This window comes from Taudactylus pleione, unplaced genomic scaffold, assembly GCF_031769625.1.
Source record: "Taudactylus pleione unplaced genomic scaffold, aTauple2 ptg001107l, whole genome shotgun sequence".
NCBI classification, from domain to species: Eukaryota; Metazoa; Chordata; class Amphibia; order Anura; family Myobatrachidae; genus Taudactylus; species Taudactylus pleione.
Genome location: NW_028285508.1, coordinates 53,094 through 73,701, shown reverse-complemented (window position 1 = coordinate 73,701; position 20,608 = coordinate 53,094). Strand labels below are relative to the sequence as shown.

The following is a 20,608-nucleotide window of genomic DNA, read 5'->3' as shown; positions in this document are numbered from 1 at the left end:
GAAACCCTTTAAAGCAGTGGTTCTGAAACTCGGTCCTCAGGACCCCACACAGGTCACGTTTTCCAGGTCACTCAGCAGGTGCACAGGTGCATTAATTCCTCACTGACACATTTTAAAACAGGTGGAGCTAATTGCTTCACTTGCGATTCTGTGAGGAGACCTGGAAAACATGCACTGTGTGGGGTCCTGAGGACCGAGTTTGAGAAGCTGTGCTTTAAAGGACCACTAACTCTAAACTACAATGTATTCTGGGATGTGTTGTCTAACATAACTGAAATTTGGAATAAAAGATTCTGCTGCGGAACAAGTGTAAAAACCAGGGGCCTGAGATGTACGTAATGGCGATATTTATGAAGATTGACTGATCTCTAGCCATTGCGTATGCGTGAAAGCCGTACTGCGCATGCGCAACGATTGGTTTGCGATTCCGCTTGCACAGAGGATTCACTCACAAAGTGAATGACAGGTAGTCAGTGTTTGGGGGAGGTAATGGGGGTTGGTTAGGCAAACGCAGGTGTGTCTGACCGTTTGAACGCCATTTCATGGGTGTGCATACAGTACATTAGCCCTTGCGGTCTCCTTCGCGGCATGAGAGCTCTCTGTGCACCAGGAGAGAGACACAGTGCGTGAGACAGGTCAGACTTTACTCAGGAGCTGCGTGACTGCCCATCCAGTTGTGCTGTCAGCCCAGACATCAGGGGCGGCCGATTGGTAAGTCTGCATAGCTTATCACTCTGACGGTGGATGGGCCTGCTGACCAGTCCGTGGTCTCAGGGCCTGATTCAGAGTTGGGAATAGAGAGAGAGATAGCACTTAACTGTGTACCTGGGCAAACCATGTTGCAATGCAAGGGGTGTAAATACATACATTTTTTTTGCATGTAGGGTAAATACTGTCTGCTTTTACATGTAGCCCACAAATACTGCACAGCTTTATTATTACTCTACAATTTAGATGTCAGTTTGGACACCTCCCTCCCAAATCTAAATCTCTCTGCACATTTTAAATCTGCCTCACCTGCAGTGCAGCATGGCGTCACCAAGATGATCAGTTGAGAGAGATATCTCACTCTATTCCCAACTCTGAATCAGGGCCGTCCTTCTTCATTTTTAGAGTGGTCTCCTGGCCGCTCGTATAGCTGTGGGTGACCACCCACAGCTATAGCGAGCGGCCAGGAAGATGGTCGCGATGGTCAAGACCATTGCGACAATCGGGCTTGCGACGAGACCCTTGTGGTAGGGTCTCGTCTTCCGCAAGCCCTGGAGTGCTTTCGGCTCTATCAGAGCCGAGAGCACTCCACTGACAACTTGTGATGTCAGTGGGGCCGGCCCCAGAGGGTAGGCGTTCCCATGGGAATGCCTCCGTCTGGGCAGGCACGCCCCCGGCACGCCCACCAAAGGGGGCGTGCTGTCATTCAACATCGACAGCACGCCCCCTTTGGTGCGAGACCCGGAGCGACGGTTTGCCCGTCGCTATCCGGGTCTCGCGCATGCGCACGACGGAGCCGCCTCCGTCGTGCGCATGCACACTGGGCCAACATCGACCCGCTTGCGAGCGCTCACGAGCGGGTCTGAATTAGACCCTCTATTCCCAACTCTGAATCAGGCCCTCGGTGTGCACCCAGCATGAGTGATACTGACATTAATCTTGTATACGCTGTCTCTAGAATTATTGTCACCACCATTTACATATGACTCAGATCACAGTGGTCTCATTCTGTGAAGTCGCTAACCTTTAATTAAACAGGAAATTGCAGGATAAAAGACGTTGTTATTGGAGCAGATTCAGAGATGGCGGCAATATCGTTGTTTATCGCAGTTGAGCGATTATCGCCTATCTGTGCATGCGTCAGGGTACATTACAGTTATTTGCAGTGTGATTGACAGTCAGTGAGCGCTGGAGGGAGGTAATGGGCAGTGGCGGCAAAATACGCAGGCGTGTCGCAATCATTATGAAGGAATGCCACAGCCTGCAGCTGCGATCCCGTATGCAGTGAAAGAGACTCCAGCGTCTCAGCACACGGCCATTCTGTGCCACCATGGCGCTGCTCAGAGCTGTGGTATTTATAAGATCTGCAACTGTTGCTGCGACTCTGTACGCAGATGCTGGGATTTGCAAAGCTGCTGCGGGGGGCCGTCTCAATACATTCCTCGGTGCCTGCAACATTTGCATATGTGCGCACAGGAGCTGCCTACGGATCGCAGCTGCAATGGCGTTATAGCATATATGTCTGAATCAGGCCCATCATTTTGAGATTGAAATTGGCGGGGTCCTCCCCTGCACAATAATATAAGGGGGGGGGGGTCACATAATTTGCTTTATAAACATGGAAGATAGAAACGTCACAAAATGTCTGAAGACGTAGTGACTTGTGATTGCTGTACTGTTTGTGCACAAATTAAATTTACGCTGAATATATTTTATGCCAGAGAAGGGCAACTGATTTCCTGTCATTAATGTACTGTAACCTAATAATTCATTGTTAAAAGTGATTTGTTTATACTACGGCTGAAAAAAATCACGTTATATCGTCCTGCCAGTTACTTGATCTTTTCACCTGTGTTCAAGGATGTAAAATGTTTGGGTGTGGATTAACAGATAGACAGTAAAAAGGTCTAGATAGACACCAGATGTTAGACAGTCAATAGGTCGACTGGGACAAAACATCGACACACTAAAGGTCGATAGGTACAAATGGTTGACATGGTCAAAAGGTCAACTAAAAAATGGTTGACACATTTTTTTTTTTTAGCCCTACGCTTCGCCATAACCCTCCCATTTGTGCCTAACCCTAATCCTCCCTCCTGATGCCTGACCCTAACCGTCCCTTCTAGTGCATAACCCTAACCCGCCCTCCTGGTGCCTAACCCTAACACAAACCCTAAACTGCAAAAAAAAAAACATGTGTCGACCATTTTTTTGTGTTGACATTTTGCCCTTCTTACATGTCGACATTTAGTGTGTCGACCTTTTGTCCCTGTCAACCTATTAATTGTAATCGATCTAGACATTGTTGACCTTTTTATTGTCTATCTAAAGTTCGGAACCCGAAATGTTTAGGGTTAGTTTGGGAATGGCTAGCGTTGAGATAACTGATCGTGTCTGTGATGTGATGTATTTTTAGCGCACTTTCTGCAGATGGCAGCAGTTCTGGGACGCTATACGGCATTTTATTACTCATCTCATTTGATTACAGCAGATTTGCATGCAGTTCCCTCAGTCATGCTCTCTTGCCCTGAATGGAGACACAACATGATAATACCATGTACGGCAGGGGGTCCTGTGATCGCCAAATAGGTTGCCAGTAGGTTTGGGGAAAGTTTTTCAACTAAAACATGTTGACCTCATGCAAAGTTGGAGGAAAAAGCTAGGTGCGTTTTTTCATCTCCCTGCGAGTTGCTCTGCGAGCCCTGGCCATTTCCAAGCACTTACAGCTACTTCCCATGCCAAGGAGGCCAGGACGGGAGCTGGAAGGGGCATGCAGTGCCAGCAAGACATTGTATAGACCCGGTACTGAGGGGGGGAGTGTGCACCAGGGGGTTTGATCGTAGCGTTGTAGTTACACCCTCCCATCACGCTCGGGCCCCTTCAGAGCCCGGGTAATTTGTACCCGCTCCCCTCTCCCACAATCTTGGCATCCTTGTGGACGTTTAGACATGGTGAAAGTGTAGTAAGGGTGCGTTGCCGCAAAATGCCCCCTAAGGCGGCCACCTAACAGGAACAAACGCATATGCTGGGAGTGGGATGACCCCTGGCAAAAATTGCAAGCTGATGATGGGCGAGAGCCTATGTGATTGGCGACTGCGTCTAAACCACATCCAATCATGCACATACAGTATAACTTTCCGGGCATGTACTGTCATGTTGTTTTGCCCATCCTTATGCACACGGCGAGGTCCTGTTGTATTGCTGCCATGTCCCTGGTATTTGCATGGGAGGGGCATTTGCTACCTGTGCAGAGTTGATCTTATCTCATGGCAGCTTCATTGGTAGCAAAATTATTATTTGTATTTTTTTTGCACTTCGATGCAAACTGCGTCCAACTCTCAGTCAGGCCGTGAATTACAAACGGAGCACTTTGGAAGATGGAGCTTGAGGCTACTTGGAGAGCAACAGAAATTGTCCACTTGTTTTCCTGCTATGAGGAGAGTTATCTCCTCCCTAAGGTTTTGGGACAATCCTTGTATTAGGCACAAGTGCACCCACTCAAGTGAAGCCCCCGCAACTGCTGCTATCCTTGGTGCGGATCCAAACCGTTACTCATGGGGCCATTTGTCAGCCTTAAAGTTGGTCCGCACATAGGGGGATATGTATCAAGTTTTCTAAAAAATGGAGAAGTGGACAAGTAGAGGAGTTGCCCCTAGCAACCTATCAGTCACTGCCTATCATTTTATAGATTTTACTTGATAAATGCTAGCTAGGAGCTGATTGGTTGCTATCGGTAACTCGTCCACTTGCCCACTTCTCCACTCTTTGGAAGGGTCAGTACATCTTACCAAACTTTTATCCAAGCAGCAGGTGACTGGATCCATTTCCAACTCGACCACAAATCTGGTATTGGACAAATCTGACATTCAGTGGTCATGGCGGAATGAAACGGATTTCTCAAGCACAGACCAACAGATGTTATCTGCCATCTTGGTTCTTAGCGTCCCAAAAATGGTCCAATAAATGATGATCCAGATATTCTTTCCTTGCTGATAGTTTAGGTACCACGCTTGTGGCAATACCTGGCAGTACCATGATATCCTTGGTGACAGCGCTGCGTGTGAGGCTGGCATCAGTTTCACTCAGCATCGTCTCCCTAACGCCGGACACAAACATTACAGTGTCACCGCTGATATCGGAAAATTAACCTTATTTATCACAGGAACTGCAGTAATGTTGTCGGCATTTAACAAATGAATTCGACAGATGACCAAAGGTCGCTGCTGTTCACCCTTGTGCCCAATAACGCTATACCACCTAAGCGTGCGGTATTATATTTTGTACTGTAAACCAGCCAGATTCCGCAGTATTATTGTCCTTTTCTCTGAATCAATCACCATTCCTGCTAATGCAGAGATAGAGGCGTTCAGCAAGTTCAGCACCCGACACTTACATAAGGACAGATACTACAGGCCTGACATTCTAATGCAGTCATACGGGGCGGGGATTCCATTGGTGACCATTCAATGTGTAATGTACACTAATGCAGTACTTCCAGGGTGGGACACAGCAACCTGATGCTTGATGCATTTCTCATATGCACCAAGCCCCGGAATGCGATGCACTCGCCCCCAATCTCAAATACTTCAGAAAAGTTGGAACTAATGTCAAAAATATATACCATTTATTAATCATAATGGTGCTTAAACTGTACAGTTTTCTAAACTATGTAGAGAAAAGTGGGCCTGATTCAGACCCTGTCGCAAGCGCTGAGCGCTCGCAACCGGGTCGATGGTGGCCCACAGCACATGCGCACAAGGGAGCCGGCTCCGTCGTGCGCATGCGTGAGACCCGGCTAGCGATGGGCACTCCTTCGCTCTGGGTCTTGCACCAAAGGGGCTGTCGATGTTGAGTGACAGCTCGCCCCTTTTGGTGGGCGGGCCAGGGGGGTGGCTGCCCAAACGGAGGCGTTCCCATGAGAACGCCTACCGTTTGGGAGCGGCCCCACTGACATCACAAGTGGAGAGCTTCCGGCTCTGTTAGAGCCGAAAGCTCTCTGGGGCTTGCGATGGGCGAGACCCTACCACAAGGGTCTCGTCGCAAGCACAATGGTCGCGATGGTCTTGACCATCGCGACCATCAACCTGGCCGCTCGGCCAGGAGGCCGCTCCGAAAAAAAAAAAGCCCGGCCCTGATTCAGAGCAAGCAGCTCTGAATCAGGCCCAGTGATTGGACACTGACAGCAAAAGGATCAACAAGATATTATTGCCGTCAGTACTTTGTAGGTCACCACGTGTAGCGATTACAGCAGACGCCCTTCCTGGCAAACTGTACACAAGTTCCTGGACAGCAGCAGGCGGTATATTCTGCCATTCTGCCTTATGTACAGTGACCAACTGTGACCCTGAAGGTGGATTCGGCCTAGAACGCACCCGTCGCTCCAATTCCTCCCAGAGGTTCTTCTCAGTGGGGTTAAGATCTGGACTCTGAGCTGCCCAGTACATCCAGGTTATCGAATTTTCTGTAATGTCCAGATAATAATAATTGAAATAATAATAATAAAGATAATAATGTCCAGCGTCGCCCTGGAAACATGACAAGTGGCATTGTTATCCTAATAAAAACATATGTTGTTTCTGTAGAACGGCGAGTGCATGGGCCTCCCTACCAAGTGTTCTTGTCGAAACCACCACATTAGTGGCCATTTGGAACTCATGTGCAATGCTATGCATGGGACCATTTTGCTTGTGCGGGGGGTGTGCAATCACTTTTGTCTACATAGGACCTCATTCAGAGCCGCTCGCTATTTGCGGTCGTTCGTTTAAAAACAAGGGGTGGCTATTCAAATGAACCGTTGCGGTCTGTTCACGCCTCTAAGTCTGAACGAGTGAGCAAAACTTGCGCTCGAAATTTTGATAAAAACGCCCCCTGGCCGCTCGCACCGTACGTCATGTCCGCTATTTATTAGATTAATCGAGTACATCGAACAGCGTATGAACTGCTCGCTATTCTTGTGGCTGGTTTTTCCTACCACTATATTGCGAGCAGTTCTGACTATAAAACAACCAGGTGACGTGGTCAATGACGCTGCTGTTTTAATTATGCACACCCTTAAAACGCTCGTTTTGACCTTTAAGCACGCCTGCGTTCTGATCTCCACTCCCCGTTTTCAAGCACCTTCCCCTGTTACCACCCACATACGCCTCCTCCTGTCACTCAAAGTAGCAGGCCTTCGCTATATAGCGAACAAACGATTTTCGGCCGCACTGACTGGTTGGCGCATGTGTATTACAATCCGTACGCATGCGCAGATGAGCGAACATCGGTCAGAACAAACGAGCGGCTGCTTACGAGCGGCTCTGAATCAGGCCCATAGTGTACAATGGATGTAGCAACTTTTTTGCCTGGTCTGTAGGGCGCACCTGAAATGAAGAAGGAATATGGGGGGATTATTTCCTTATAACTGTCTAGACAAATGTTGTGTATTGTACACTGCACACAGCAAGTAATTAAGCAAGAAAACATGTTCCCATTTTACTAAAACAGCTACAGAAGCGTCTCTGCCGGAGCCTCATTTCTTTGTCTGATTAGTTAAACTCTGCTCGGTTTCCCGTCATCTCTCAGGTGTGACCGCTCTTCCTGTCGAGCTCTGCAGCCTGCACAGCAGCAGGAAGGGTTAATGTGACTTATCGGCCAGCCTTAGCGGCATACAGAGAATATGAGGTTTCAGCATTCTGCACAGAAGTGAGAACCGCACTGTCTGGTACTGGTGGAAACAATCTCTAGTGTAGTGTGTACAGTGCCGGCGTTACTTTCTTATCACAATGTATCAGCATATCATGAAATGACACACTTTAGGTCTTTCTCTCCTGATGAAACCTGCTCACTAGGCAACGTGCAGGGTATGTCAACCACATGTGACTTGTCATCGCCTGTAGTTGTTCACGCTTCATTCCAAAGCATGCTCAGTGTGTAAATACGCAAGCTATGGTGCATAGCCGGTGGTGGAATGGCCTAATCACGGGAGGCATGATCACACCCCCTTAGGGGAAAAATCCTATTTGCTGTGTGGCAAAGCAGCGCTGCGCACTGGGGAGGGGGCGCTGTGAGCCCCTCAGCCCGGAGCATCTCCAGGAGGAGCGAGATCAATGTGATCGGTCCCCCCCACAGGCAGAGGAGACTGCGGCTGCTGCTGCGGCCACTCTCTCTGTTCCGATAGGTTGAAAAGTTCCACATATATTTTTCTTGCTAAATCCCTTGTACCTGATTGGATAGCATAACCAACCAATCAGATATAAGTAAGATGGAATTAAAGTTTTTTTTTTGGCTGGTAGGAGACCCTCAAAATTTTCAGGTCCTCCTTAAATGAGAACAAAATGGTCGTTCAGCAATAATTGCTGCTACAAATGTAATTTTTATTGCTTACGGAATCGTCGACGCAGGGTGTGACATGGCCCGAAAATGGTTGCAGCATGCCCTTGTTCTTCGCCACGACTACACGCTGCCACCCCCAAATGCTCGCTAACCGTCAATTGCACTGCAATTGCGAAGTTGCTGCAAGTGGCTGCACATGCGCGGTGCGAATTAGACGAATGCACGGGTTACTAATAATTGCTCAACCCCCTGAATATGGCCACTGAGTACATCTCTGTATCAGGCCCTGTACCTGCGCGGCCTGATTGCATAATCACTGTGTTCTTTGGACACGTTTAGTATTCCAGGTCAAGATGTTTAAATAATTTGGAGGTTGGTTAAAGGTGCAAATATTGGCTGGTGTTGGGCACATTATAGGAATGGGATTGTTTTACTGTCGGTTCAGATCCTGACAGGGAGAGGCCGACAGGACAGAATGCCGACAGCGCAGGTAAGTCAGTCTAACCCTCCCCTCTCCCCCCCCTAACCCTAACCTCCCCCCCGTTAGTGCCCAAACCTAACCATCCCTCTCCAATCCCTAACCCTAACCTTCCCGGGGGGGTGCCTAACCCTAACCTCCCCCCAGGGGTGCCTAACCCTACCCCCTCCCTTCCCCTAGCCTAACCCTAACCTTCCCGGGGGGTGCCTAACCCTAACCTCTCCCCGGGGGTGCTTAACCCTACCCCCCCTTCCCCTAGCCTAACCCTAACCTTCCCGTGGGGTGCCTAACCCTAACCTCTCCCCGGGGGTGCCTAACCCTAACCTCCCCCCAGGGGTGCCTAACCCTACCCCCCTTCCTCTAGCCTAACCCTAACCTTCCCGGGGGGGTGCCTAACCCTAACCTCCCCCCAGGGGTGCCTAACCCTACCCCCTCCCCCTCGCCTAACCCTAACCTTCCCGGGGGGGGGTGCCTAACCCTCCCTTCCCCTAGCCTAACCCTAACCTTCCCGGGGGGGTGCCTAACCTTCCTAACCCTAACCCTCCCTTCCCCTAGCCTAACACCAACATTCCCGGGGGAGGGGGGCCTAACCCTAACCCTCCCCCCCGCAGTTAAGTAGAACGAGCGACCGTACTTGCCTCGATCGGGCCCGCGTCATTCTAGTTTCCTTGCGGCCGCTGGTCATATAACTACACCCTATATAGTCTATGTACTAAGCCTTGGAGAGAGATAAAGTGGAGGGAGATAAAGTACCAACCAGTCAGCTCCTATCACTTTACAGGCTGTGTTTGAAAAAATACAGTTTGGAGGTGTTTGGTTGGTACTTTATCTCTCGCCAAGGCTTAATACGCAGGACCTCATTTATCAACAAGTTTTATCACTCACGACGAGTGATAAAACTCGTTGTGTTAGATAATGATGCTCCAGCCAATCAGCTCCCAAATGTAATTCTTCAAACAGAAGGCAGTTGGGAGCTGATTGGCTGGAGCATCATTATCATACACAACATCTTTTATCACTCGTGGATGATAAAGCTCGTTGATTAATCAGGTCCATAGACTCCTGTGTCTTATCTAGATCATACTGACCCAAACAGATATGGAGGAACCCTTCTGGAGTCTTCTCTCTACCCCTTAGCAATTGTCTGATCACCAGTTAACCACTAAAAATGTACACAAAAAAAATCCAGATGGGGTCATTTAGAGCCCAGATCTCTCTCATTTTGCTTCAAATAAGATAGGAGTCCGATCATTTAATGCGGTAAGCCTTGTTAGGGTACCATATTCCTACACAGGGAAAGCATTTGAATCAATTATAATTAATTATAAAGAAAGAACAGAGTATTTCTGTGTAGTGTTTATAAGAAATAAATAATGACTTCACTTTCATACATTTACAGGAAAAATATCCACTTTTTGGGTGATTTTGGTTAAAATTTTGTTTGACTAATGACTTCTGAAAAATCACGGTATAATCTGTGTGAGTGCTGCATGAATAAATGAGTGATATTGATGTTGGGATGTGACGAATTTAATGTTGTAAAAATGGGTTCAGCACAGGAGCGAGAAAACACTCAGCAGCGAAGAGGTTAATTTCCATGGCACAACGCAGCTTAGAAAGAACATATTGAGATTTGGAGTTGTGATCCCTGATTATGTGAATAAGGTGCCGGTTCCGCTGTCGTTCATACTGTGCTGTATTTTTCTCCAGCTCTCATTGCAACGCTCCAGCAGTTTCAAGGATTTCGGAAAGACGAAGCCGAGCTCCCCCGTTGTGTGCGACAAGGAGTTCAACTTGGAGAATGAAGTGAGTCCAGGAGCTATTAACTCATATAGGGGTCTATGTACTAAGCAGTGATAAGAGACTGAGTGAAAAGTGATAAGTTTGTGATAAGGTGCCAGCCAATCAGCTCCCAACTGTCATCTCACAGGCTGTGTTTGAAAAATGACAGTTGGGAGCTGATTGGCTGGCACCTTATCACTTTCTTATCACTTTTCACTCTGTCTCCTAACACTGCTTAGTACATAGACCCCATAATGTCATGTGACTAGTACAATAACCACCCCTTTCCCTTTCCTGGTGCCACCTCTTTCCAGCGGCATGCAGCATGTTCTTTGCTTAGGAGCGCGGTGCTTGACTGTGACGTCATAGCCCAATAGCACATTCAGCCAACCCATTACCGACATGGCGGATCTAAATAACAAAATCCACACTGCCTGGGAGACATGTACAAAGCCTTGGAGAGTGATGAAGTGGAGAGAGATAAAGTACCAACCAATCAGCTCCTAACTGCCATTTTCCAAACACAGCCTGGAAAGTGACAGTTAGGAGCTGATTGGTTGGTACTTTATCTCCATTCACTTTATCTCTCTAAAATAATAAAAAATAAATCAATAGTCAATTTAGTTGACAAATGAATAAAATGTGAAATATACAATCCTCTTACTTTATTAATAGGAGGATTATTAAATAAAATAATCAGACCACTCAGTGACTGTCATCTCATGTGATATAACATTGATTCAGTGTGCTTATAGCCAGGGCCGGTGCAAGGCACCCACAGCAAGCTATACATTTTAGCTTACAAATATGTAATCTTGACATGTCTCATATTTACCCCTTCCTCATGTAACACCACACAGTAGTGCCCCATATACACATGACGCCACACAGTAGTGCCCATTATACACATTACGCCACACAGTAGTGCCCCTTATACACATTACGCTACAGAGATGTGTCCCTTATATACATTACGCTACACAATAGTGCCCTTTATACACATTATGCCACACAGTAGTGCCCCTTATACACATTACGCCACACAATAGTGCCCTTTATACACATTATGCCTCACAGTAATGGCCCTTATACACATTATGCCACACAGTAGTGCCCCTTATACACATTATGCCACATTATTATTATTATCCTTTATTTATATGGTGCCACAAGGGTTCCGCAGCGCCTCACAAAGTGCATTAACAAATTAGTAAACTCGTAAAATAGCGACTTACAGTACAAGACAATACAGAATGTTTATAAACATTGGTGCAGCGATCATAACACTCAAAAAAGCAGTAGGGCATCAGCTACCAAGTATTAAGTGTCCTTGTGGAGAGTTTTGAGTAGATGATCGTATGAGTGAGGGAAGAAAAAACACATGAGGGAAGAGGGTCCTGCTCGTGAAGGCTTACAATCTATAGGGGGGGGGGAGACAGACAAGGGTGACCCAGATAGGGTAGACAGTGAGGAAGAAGCATGTAAGCAGCAGGTTAGGATGAGAGCTGGTAGGCTTTGAAGTAGTGAGTCTTGAGAGCCCGTTTGAAGACTTGTAGAGAGGTGGAGAGTCTGATAGGGAGAGGGAGAGAGTTCCAGAGGTAGGGAGCAGCACGGGCGAGATCATGGAGGCAGGAGTGGAAGGAAGTGATCAATAGGCAAGAAAGGTGGGATGCATTTGTAGGAAAGGAAGGGAGATTAGTGTGATGTAGATGAAGGTGTGGTAAAGTGATAGGGAGAGGAGGGTGGGTGCTCAGCTTAGTGTTTGGATAGTAGGACCATTGTGGGGGAGAAAAGAATGAGAGAGAAGTAACAGGAGAGAAGAAGGAGGGAAACAGAGGGGATTCATACAGACAGAGGAGGGGAGAGAAGGGGAGGAGACTAGTGATGAAGGATAGAGGTGGGAACAGGGGGCAGAAGCAGAATGAAGGATTAGGTAGGCACTGAGTAAAGTGAGAATTTGAAGAAAACATGGTCACGGTGTGGATGAGGTAAGAATAGTGTATGTGTGAGAACGACAGTGTTGAAGGTTTTTCAAAAATGCTGGTGAAAGAACACTGTTGGTGAATGCGTGTGCTTGATGAACAAAGTTGTTGTTTTTTTGTTTGTTTGTTTGTTTGTTTGTTTTATTGAGGGGAATATATGTGATTTAAAGTGTTTTGAAAATGAGTAATAAAAAAAATGTTCAAAGTTGTGAGGCTAGGCAAAAGCAATCAAACCGTATATGCAAGGTTTAGAGGTTACTTTGCATTGGTACAAATAAGAATTTAGTTTTTTGTGAAAAAAGAGGCAGCATAAATAGTAGTAAGTGAGATAATGTCTTAACAATGATCAAACAAGGAGTTCAGTGTTGCATGTCCTGGTTATGCAGGCAGCAGGTGTTTGTAGTGAAGAGGTAGTATACTCACACTTGATGCTCCATAGGTGTCCATTATTATTATTATTATTATTATTATTATTATTATTATTATTATCGTTTATTTATATGGCACCACAAGTGTTCCGCAGCGCCTTACAAGGTACATACCCAAAAAGTGACTTACAGTAAAATACAATACAATGAAGAACAAGGACATGGATAATATACATTGATACATAGGTGGCCATAACACCCACATAAGCAGCAAAGCATAGGCACCAAGTGTTAGGTGTCCTAGTGGTGAGTAAGAGGTAGATGAACATATAGTAAGGAGAAGCACAAGAGGGTAGAGGGCCCTGCTCGCAAGAGCTTACATTCTCAAGGGGAGGGGCAGACAGATGGGTGTGATACAGTTGGGGAAGACAGGGAGGAGGGAGCATGTAGTAGCAAGTTAGGATGAGAGCTGGAAAGCGTTGATGAAGTAGTGGGTCTTGAGAGCCCATTTGAAGGATTGTAGAGAGGTGGAGAGTCTGATGGGGAGAGGGAGAGAGTTCCAGAGGTGGGGAGCGGCACGGGCAAAGTCTTGGAGGCGGGAGTGGGAGGAAGTAATCAGCTGGCATGAGAGGAGGTGTGCATTTGTTGAACTAAGGGGGCGGACAGGAAAGTGAAGGGAGATGAGGTCAGAGATGTAAATGGGAGAGGAGTGTGTGAGGGCTTTGTAAGTGAGTGTGAGAACCTTGAATTGGGCTCTGAAGGGGAAGGGGAGCCAGTGGAGGGCTTGTAGGAGAGGGGAGGCAGATGTAAAGCGTTTGTAGAGGAAGCTAAGCCGTGCAGCAGCATTAAGGATAGACTGGAGAGGAGCGAGATGGGATTTGGGGAGGCCAGATAGGAGAAGGTTACAGTAATCCAATCTTGAGATGACCAGTGAGTGTATTAACGTCTTAGTTGCATCCTGGGTGAGAAAGGGTCTGATCCTGGAAATATTTTTAAGATGGAAATGACAGGACTGTGAGAGGTCCATATGCAGTATTGATAGCAGTTTAGTTGTGTTTGATGAAATGTTCTCCTTCTGTTTTCCTTCGGTTTAACGCCGGTCTAATGCTGACATTTTCCCTAAAATCTATTTTGCACTTGTGAGTTTGCACTTAGGAGTCTGCTATAACTCCAGCCAAGGCTAACCAGCCTAGTGAATGATATTTAAGTACAGATGTAGCCAAGTGTGCATCCTAATTAATGACAGTGCCCCACTGGCCAGCCAATACAGACCCAGCAATAAAATGGCTTAAACAAACATGTAGCACATACCAAATGTTTAGAGCTTAAGATCAATCATGCCTACACACAATCTAAAGACTGGAGATAGTACTTATGGCAATTTATATACAATAAAATATTATAAGACTGCAGCAGACATGAAGATAATAATTGCTGATTATCTAAATATATAATTCAAATAAAGCAGCACATCAGGAGCAATGCTCTGCAGCAGACTTTGATATAATAATTGCTGAGTGATTACCTAAATATATAATTCAAATAAAGCAGCACATCAGGAGCAATGGTCTGCAGCAGACTTTGAGATAATAATTGCTGATTACTTGTTGGAGACAAAGATAGGAGTGGTCAATTCATTCAATGTCAGCTGAGTATATAACCAGTAACACCGGTCTAACACTGAAATTTTCCCTAAAATCTATTTTGCACTTAGGAGTCTGCTATAACTCCAGCCAAGGCTAACCAGCCTAGATAGATTTCCTTATACACATTATGCCACAGAGTAGTGCCCTTAATACACATTATGCCACATAAAGCCCCTTATGCACATTATGCCACACAGTAGTACCCCTTATGCACATTATGCCACACAGTAGTACCCCTTTACACATTATGCCACACAGAAGTACCCCTTATACACATTATGCCACATAGAGCCCCTTATGCACATTATGCCACATAGTAGTGCCCATTATACACATTACATCACACAGTAGTGCTCCTTATACACATTACGCCACACAGTAGTGCCCATTATACACATTACATCACACAGTAGTGCTCCTTATACACATTACGCCACACAGTAGTGCCCCTTATACACATTACGCCACACAGTAGTGCCCTTCATACACATTATGCCTCACAGAAGTACCTCTTATACACATTATGCCACACAATAGTGCCCCTTTTACACATTATGCCACACAATAGTATTCCTTATACACATTATGTCACATAGTAGGGCCCCCTTACCTATCTTTTACTAAGTAGTGGACTGGGCCTAATGCCCAGCCACTCATCAGGGGCTCAGACTATTGCCTGCCTACCATTGGGCACATAAAGTGGCCTGGGTCTAATGCCCAGAGTCACTTTTACTTGTGGCATGAGCAATCTGCCTGCCTAACATGCCCCACAGGCCTGTGGCCTGAGCACACGCACAAGCCTAATGCCTGAACCTGGTGGTCTAGGGAGGGGAAGTGGTAAATTACCGGTGGCCAAGTTGGGAGAGGCAGCAGACGGGAGCTTTGTTTAGCTCTTTGCTTCCCACCACCTGCAGCACTATCCAGTCTTCATCTTCTTTCTTCTGCTGCCGACCTGTTCTGGCCAGCAGCAACATCTTCCAGCCTCTTCCACGTCCGCCGGTGCTCTTTAAGTGACATCCTGTTCTATTGACCGCCGCCGCTATACTGAAGCCTCTGCTTAGCGGCATCTGACGGCTGCTTCTAATTGGCTGCTGGTCCACAAGCCACGATTAACTTGCTGCCTATTTGCCACTGGTCCACAAGCCGCGATTGGCTCACGGTCTGCGCCAAATTTAAAGTGGCACCACACCCGCTTATTAAAATAGCAAACGAGGCGGCGGCCAGTTACGCCTCTCAAGCCCAGCGCCCTCCTGCAATACTAACTCCTGCATACCGCATTGGGCCGCTTCTGCTTATAGCCTAACCAGCAGTGATCACAATTAGCATGCTGGCCAAGTTCACTTGCATTATAAACATCTAGGCTGTTTGGCTAATAACTGGAGCCACGGAGCATCTCTCAGGTGAAAGGCACGTTGGCATTTGTTTTTGTTACAGGCTTAAGCAAAGAGTACAGGCTTTGTTTATTTCACTATATGGAGGATACTGTCACAAATACTGAAAAATATGTGATTATATGTTAAACATGATTTGTTTTCTGATATTAAATATAGAATAAAAAAGAACAGAAGTAGCAAAAAAGCATGTATAGAAAGCAAGCCAAAAAAAAGTCCATCACAAATATCATCACACCGAGGAAAGTCAGTGAATTATTTTTTTCTAAAGTACTGAATTGTTTTTCGAATTTCCGAAATTATGAAACGTAAGAAAATATTGAGCGCTAAGCGCTCGCAAGCGGGTCGATGTTGCCCAAGTGCGCATGCGCACGACGGAGGCTGCTCCGTCGTGTGCATGCGCGAGACCCGGATAGCGACGGGGAAGCCGTCTGTCGATGGGAGTTGTCGAGGGCGTGCTGTCGATGGTGAGTGACAGCACGCCCCCTTTGGTGGGCGTGCCGGCGGCGTGGCTGCCCAGACGGAGGCGTTCCCATGGGAACGCCTACCGTCTGGGTCCGGCCCCACTGACATCACTAGTGATGTCAGTGGGAGTGTTTTTGGCTCTGATAGAGCCAAAAGCACTCCAGGGCTTGCGGCCAACGAGACCCTACCGCAAGGGTCTCATCGCAAACCATCTTTTTGGCCGCTCGCATAAGCTGTGGGTGGTCACCCACAGCTATGCGAGCGGCCAGGAGGCCGCTCCAATATTAGGTAGGACGGCCCTGATTCAGAGCGAGCACTCTTGTCAGAGCGTCCGGCTCTGAATCAGGCCCTATGTGCATAAATATATTCATATGTAACATAAATCTTTATGTAAATATGTTTATAATAAAAGTGCCAATTTTTGCCAAATATTTACGCCATTGCAGAATTATATTTTTCGCCTGCAATTATTACATTTTTCCTAAATCTAATCTTTCCTTATTACAAGTTTCGATGGCATTAAAAAACGCAATTTCGTCAAATGACCAATATTTCACTGCAAATGCTTTGTATTCACAGCTTGGTGGGTTTTTGGGGGGGTTTTTTTTTTTAGTTTTTAAAGCTTTTTTTTCTTACTACTCCAATTTTACTGTTTCTAGGGAAAAAAAGTTTTTGTTTTATAACATGCCCATTTTAAAATACAAATAAAACATTTTGGCTTTCATGGTGGCTTTTCGGTGGTTTTCTTTTTTTTGTAATATGGAGGGAAGGAAAACTTTTTTTTTTTGCAAGCAACATTTTGGAATATGCTTACTTACATTTCTATTGATCAACAATAACTTTTGTCTTTTATTTGTATGATTAGAAACGGTATGTTACTTTCTCTGCTAAAAAGTAATTATCATCCATCAATAAAATCCCCATCATAACCAAACCGCCAGGCGATATGTAACGTTGCTCAGTATGATCAAACAATCCCTCTCCAATTGTAGGAAGCATCTCTGAAACATTACAGATAGACATTGTCATACATTGTTTGTTTGCTATCACCTAGGCGATTGCACAATGGTCTGCCGCAGTGTATCACACAAACATCCCAGTTACTGCTTACACAACGGTAAAATCATTCTAAGCTTAAATTCCACTGAAAAATTTGATAATATCGTTATTTCAGGTGCTTTTCAGCCTCAGAGCTCTATCTTGCTGCAAAGGCGAGAGACGTAGGTGTTATGGTTAGATCAAAGAGCCGGATGGTGTCGTTGCTGGGTTTTTAACCCTTTGTCATTGTGTTTTTGGGAACTTAGAACCTGCGGCTTTCAGATCCCTCACACAAAGCAGCACTCGGCTTAGCAGAACATCAAATAATGGTATTGAAGCCTGTGAGATGTATTCACAAAAGCACAGGATGGAAAGTGTTCTATTCCCAAAAATAAAACTTTAGCAAGCTACGGGTTTTACCCCCTCTTATTATTATTATGTTTCATTTTTAAGGCACCACATAGTTTCCGCAGCACTATGCAGGGAAAATACTAAGTAACAGAGAAACTGCCATAGCAATGGTGCAGTAACAGTACGATTACATATCTTTACAACATCAGAGTAATAAATGGAGAAATTAGGCAGGATGAAGACAATAGGTGACACGCCATGTTACTTGTCACCACCTGTTGCCAGCATCACCAACACAGACCTGTAGGCCTCTGGAGTTAATGCCAATTGGGCCATGAGTGCGATGCGACCATCTACATCATTTCTGCACTCTGCGGGGTTCAAAGCATGGTATGCCCAGAGCTCCAGTCCTGTCTCACAGGGACTAATGCTGGCCACGTACACAGCGATATTTTACCCGATCTGGCCGATTCCGACACATTGGAATGACAGATCATGTCAAATATGGCCAAACCGTGACAAAATAGTGAGTCCCCACTCACGATCACGATGCGATGCGCGTCCCCGCTGGTCGCACATCGCATCTTCAGATCTGCCGTGCTGTAGGGCAGATCTGGCAATCTGGGATACAAATGCACTGGAGAAATGTCTGGCTGCACGATGGATCGTTTGAAGATTGGACACTGCAAACACCAAATCGTGTGCAGAGCTGCCGAGGAGAGTTTTCAAGGGTAATCGTGCACGATGTCGGATCGTGAACACATCGCTATGTCTGTGGCCAGCTTTAGAGATTGGGGCTGCTTTATCGTCTCCATATCGTGCTCAGCCATCATGGGCTAAAATACCTGAAGATACATATCGATGTCGCTGAAAATCGCATATGTAAATGTCTCCATTTTCCAGACAGGGTGCTGGCTGGGTGTCTTATCCACATTAGCGTAGCATTGGACAAAGTCGAGCCACGTGATTCAGCTTAGAGGTGTGGGCCGAGACAGTGTCTCTGCGCACGGTTCTTCTGGAAATGCAGACTGCCAGGACTCGGGGACTTGCGATTTCAGTTCTGATTCAGTATTATGTTGGTATATTATTAATAGTCAATGCATAGTTACTTTTGCTATTTGTGGTTATAGGGAAGTGCTGTTTGCAGTACATAACTACAGTTGCTGCATGGCAGGCAGTGGGGAGGAGAGAGGCTGCTGCAGTGTCATGTCTCCACACACCAACTTTTCATGACTTGTATCATTCGAACATCTACAAGATTCAGGTCAATGTGTTAGGACATTCTCTCTGTAGCCATCTCTACTTGAGCAGTTGGAAGCTGCAGGGGTTGGTAACTGGACATGCTCCCCCAGTATGTACTGTATAATGCCGACCCTTTCTGTATTAGTATTGGATCCTCGTGGCTGCACACATGTGGTGCTTCTGCATGAATAGACATGTGCACCACCTCCTGTTTTTTTCGTGTGCTTTCTTATTCTCTTGTTCATCACCATGTTCCTGGTCCCACTCCCTTAGGTAGCTGAGCAGCACATGCCTTTATGTCTGCTGTATCATATCTTCCCCTGTCATATTCACACAACTCCCCGGGCTACCAATTGTTCAGCCCTCGCCTCTCTCAGCATCTGTTGGTGCACTTTTCTCTGCATTAACTTCCTGTAACGTGGCAAGAAACTTCACTAGACCTATGACCACCATGTATTATACTCTATTAGCAACACATGGAAAGGTGCAATCAGGGCCTGTACCCAGGTCTAGCTGATACTTCCTCTTGCCTCCCAATGAGAATGCTGGGACAATGTTTATCTTTTTTTCCCTGCCAGCTGACTGGTTTGCCTGTAGGTTGGCCTTATGCATAGACCCTGGCCTTCCCGGTGCCAAAACATGATTTAAATAAATGAACTAGGTAAATGTTAGGCCTATTATATAATATACAAACACAGCACACAATGACAACAGTGATGCTACAATTCCAGGGAGATCACCACACTTCTAAGTACACACTCCTATACCTCACCAACATATTTGTCCAAGTCATTTCAATTGGCAATCCTCCCTGAGCCCGGATCCTCTTTTCCCTAGCCACGTGGTAGGGATTGAGCTCAATGTCTTCACTGTTTTGGTGGGTACACACACATTACAAAAGTCCTACACCACCCTGTAACCAGTCCAACCCGAGTGCTGCATCACTACTGTCCAGGACAGACAGCTTCTGTGTTCCATTCACATAGTCACTTACCAGGGGCTATAAATGGACCTCGCCCAGACATCAGTTCACTTACAGGCACCCAACAGTGTGTGACTCCAGCATGTCTGCTAAAGCAGAATGTGACTCAGTGGGAGGCATTCTGCCACAGTACACAACTATCAGTACACAAACGAAAGGCGTGTTTATACAATAGCAGATGGGTGTGCGACTTTGGCTGGCAACTTGTATGAAATGTACAATGGGCATAAAATACATACATTTAACACAATACAATATTGCAGGGTTTCCCAAGCTCAGTCCTCAAAGCACCCATAACAGTTCAGGTTTTAAAGATAACCAAACTTGTGCACAGATGGTATAACTAAACTGACAGGGGTACTAACTAAGTCACCTGTGTTTAAGTATGAATAACATTAAAACACGAACTTAAGGATAGCGTTTGGCAAACCCGGTCGTATTGCGAATGAAGACAGCATACCTTACTCTGCTGGTGATGTGTAGTCAATGTTCTATTGTCTTTGCAGATCCTTGAAGATGAATCTCAGTCTGGAACCAAAGGAACAGAAGAAGTCAAGCACAGCGGAGGCAAGTTTGGCAAAAAATGGCGGGCCGTAATATCTCGGACCATGAATCGAAAATCAGGAAAGATTATGCTGAAGGCGATGTCTGATGATATGGTGAGGACAGGATCCCATCTCTTATTTATATATTATTCAACAATTGTGTGAAGTTATAGGTTTAATGGTAATATGTATTAAAAAGTGATTTACAATAATGATAATAACCCTTAAGTGTAGAATCATGGATTGCTTTGCCTGTCTCTTACATTTAAGACCACAGAAAATGGCATAATGCCTCCCAAAGTGGCCCTGGCATCTA

At 46.0% G+C, this 20,608-nt stretch overlaps 1 protein-coding gene across 1 annotated transcript in view; it reads left to right on the top strand.

The window, feature by feature from the left end:
- SASH3 (SAM and SH3 domain containing 3) overlaps positions 1 to 20,608 on the top strand; it is a 31,825-nt gene that overhangs the window by 861 nt on the left and 10,356 nt on the right. The window contains exons 2-3 of the mRNA XM_088461828.1: positions 10,211 to 10,306; positions 20,254 to 20,406. Of these exons, the coding sequence (XP_088317954.1) occupies positions 10,211 to 10,306; positions 20,254 to 20,406 (249 nt within the window). The remainder of the gene's footprint in view (positions 1 to 10,210; positions 10,307 to 20,253; positions 20,407 to 20,608) is intronic.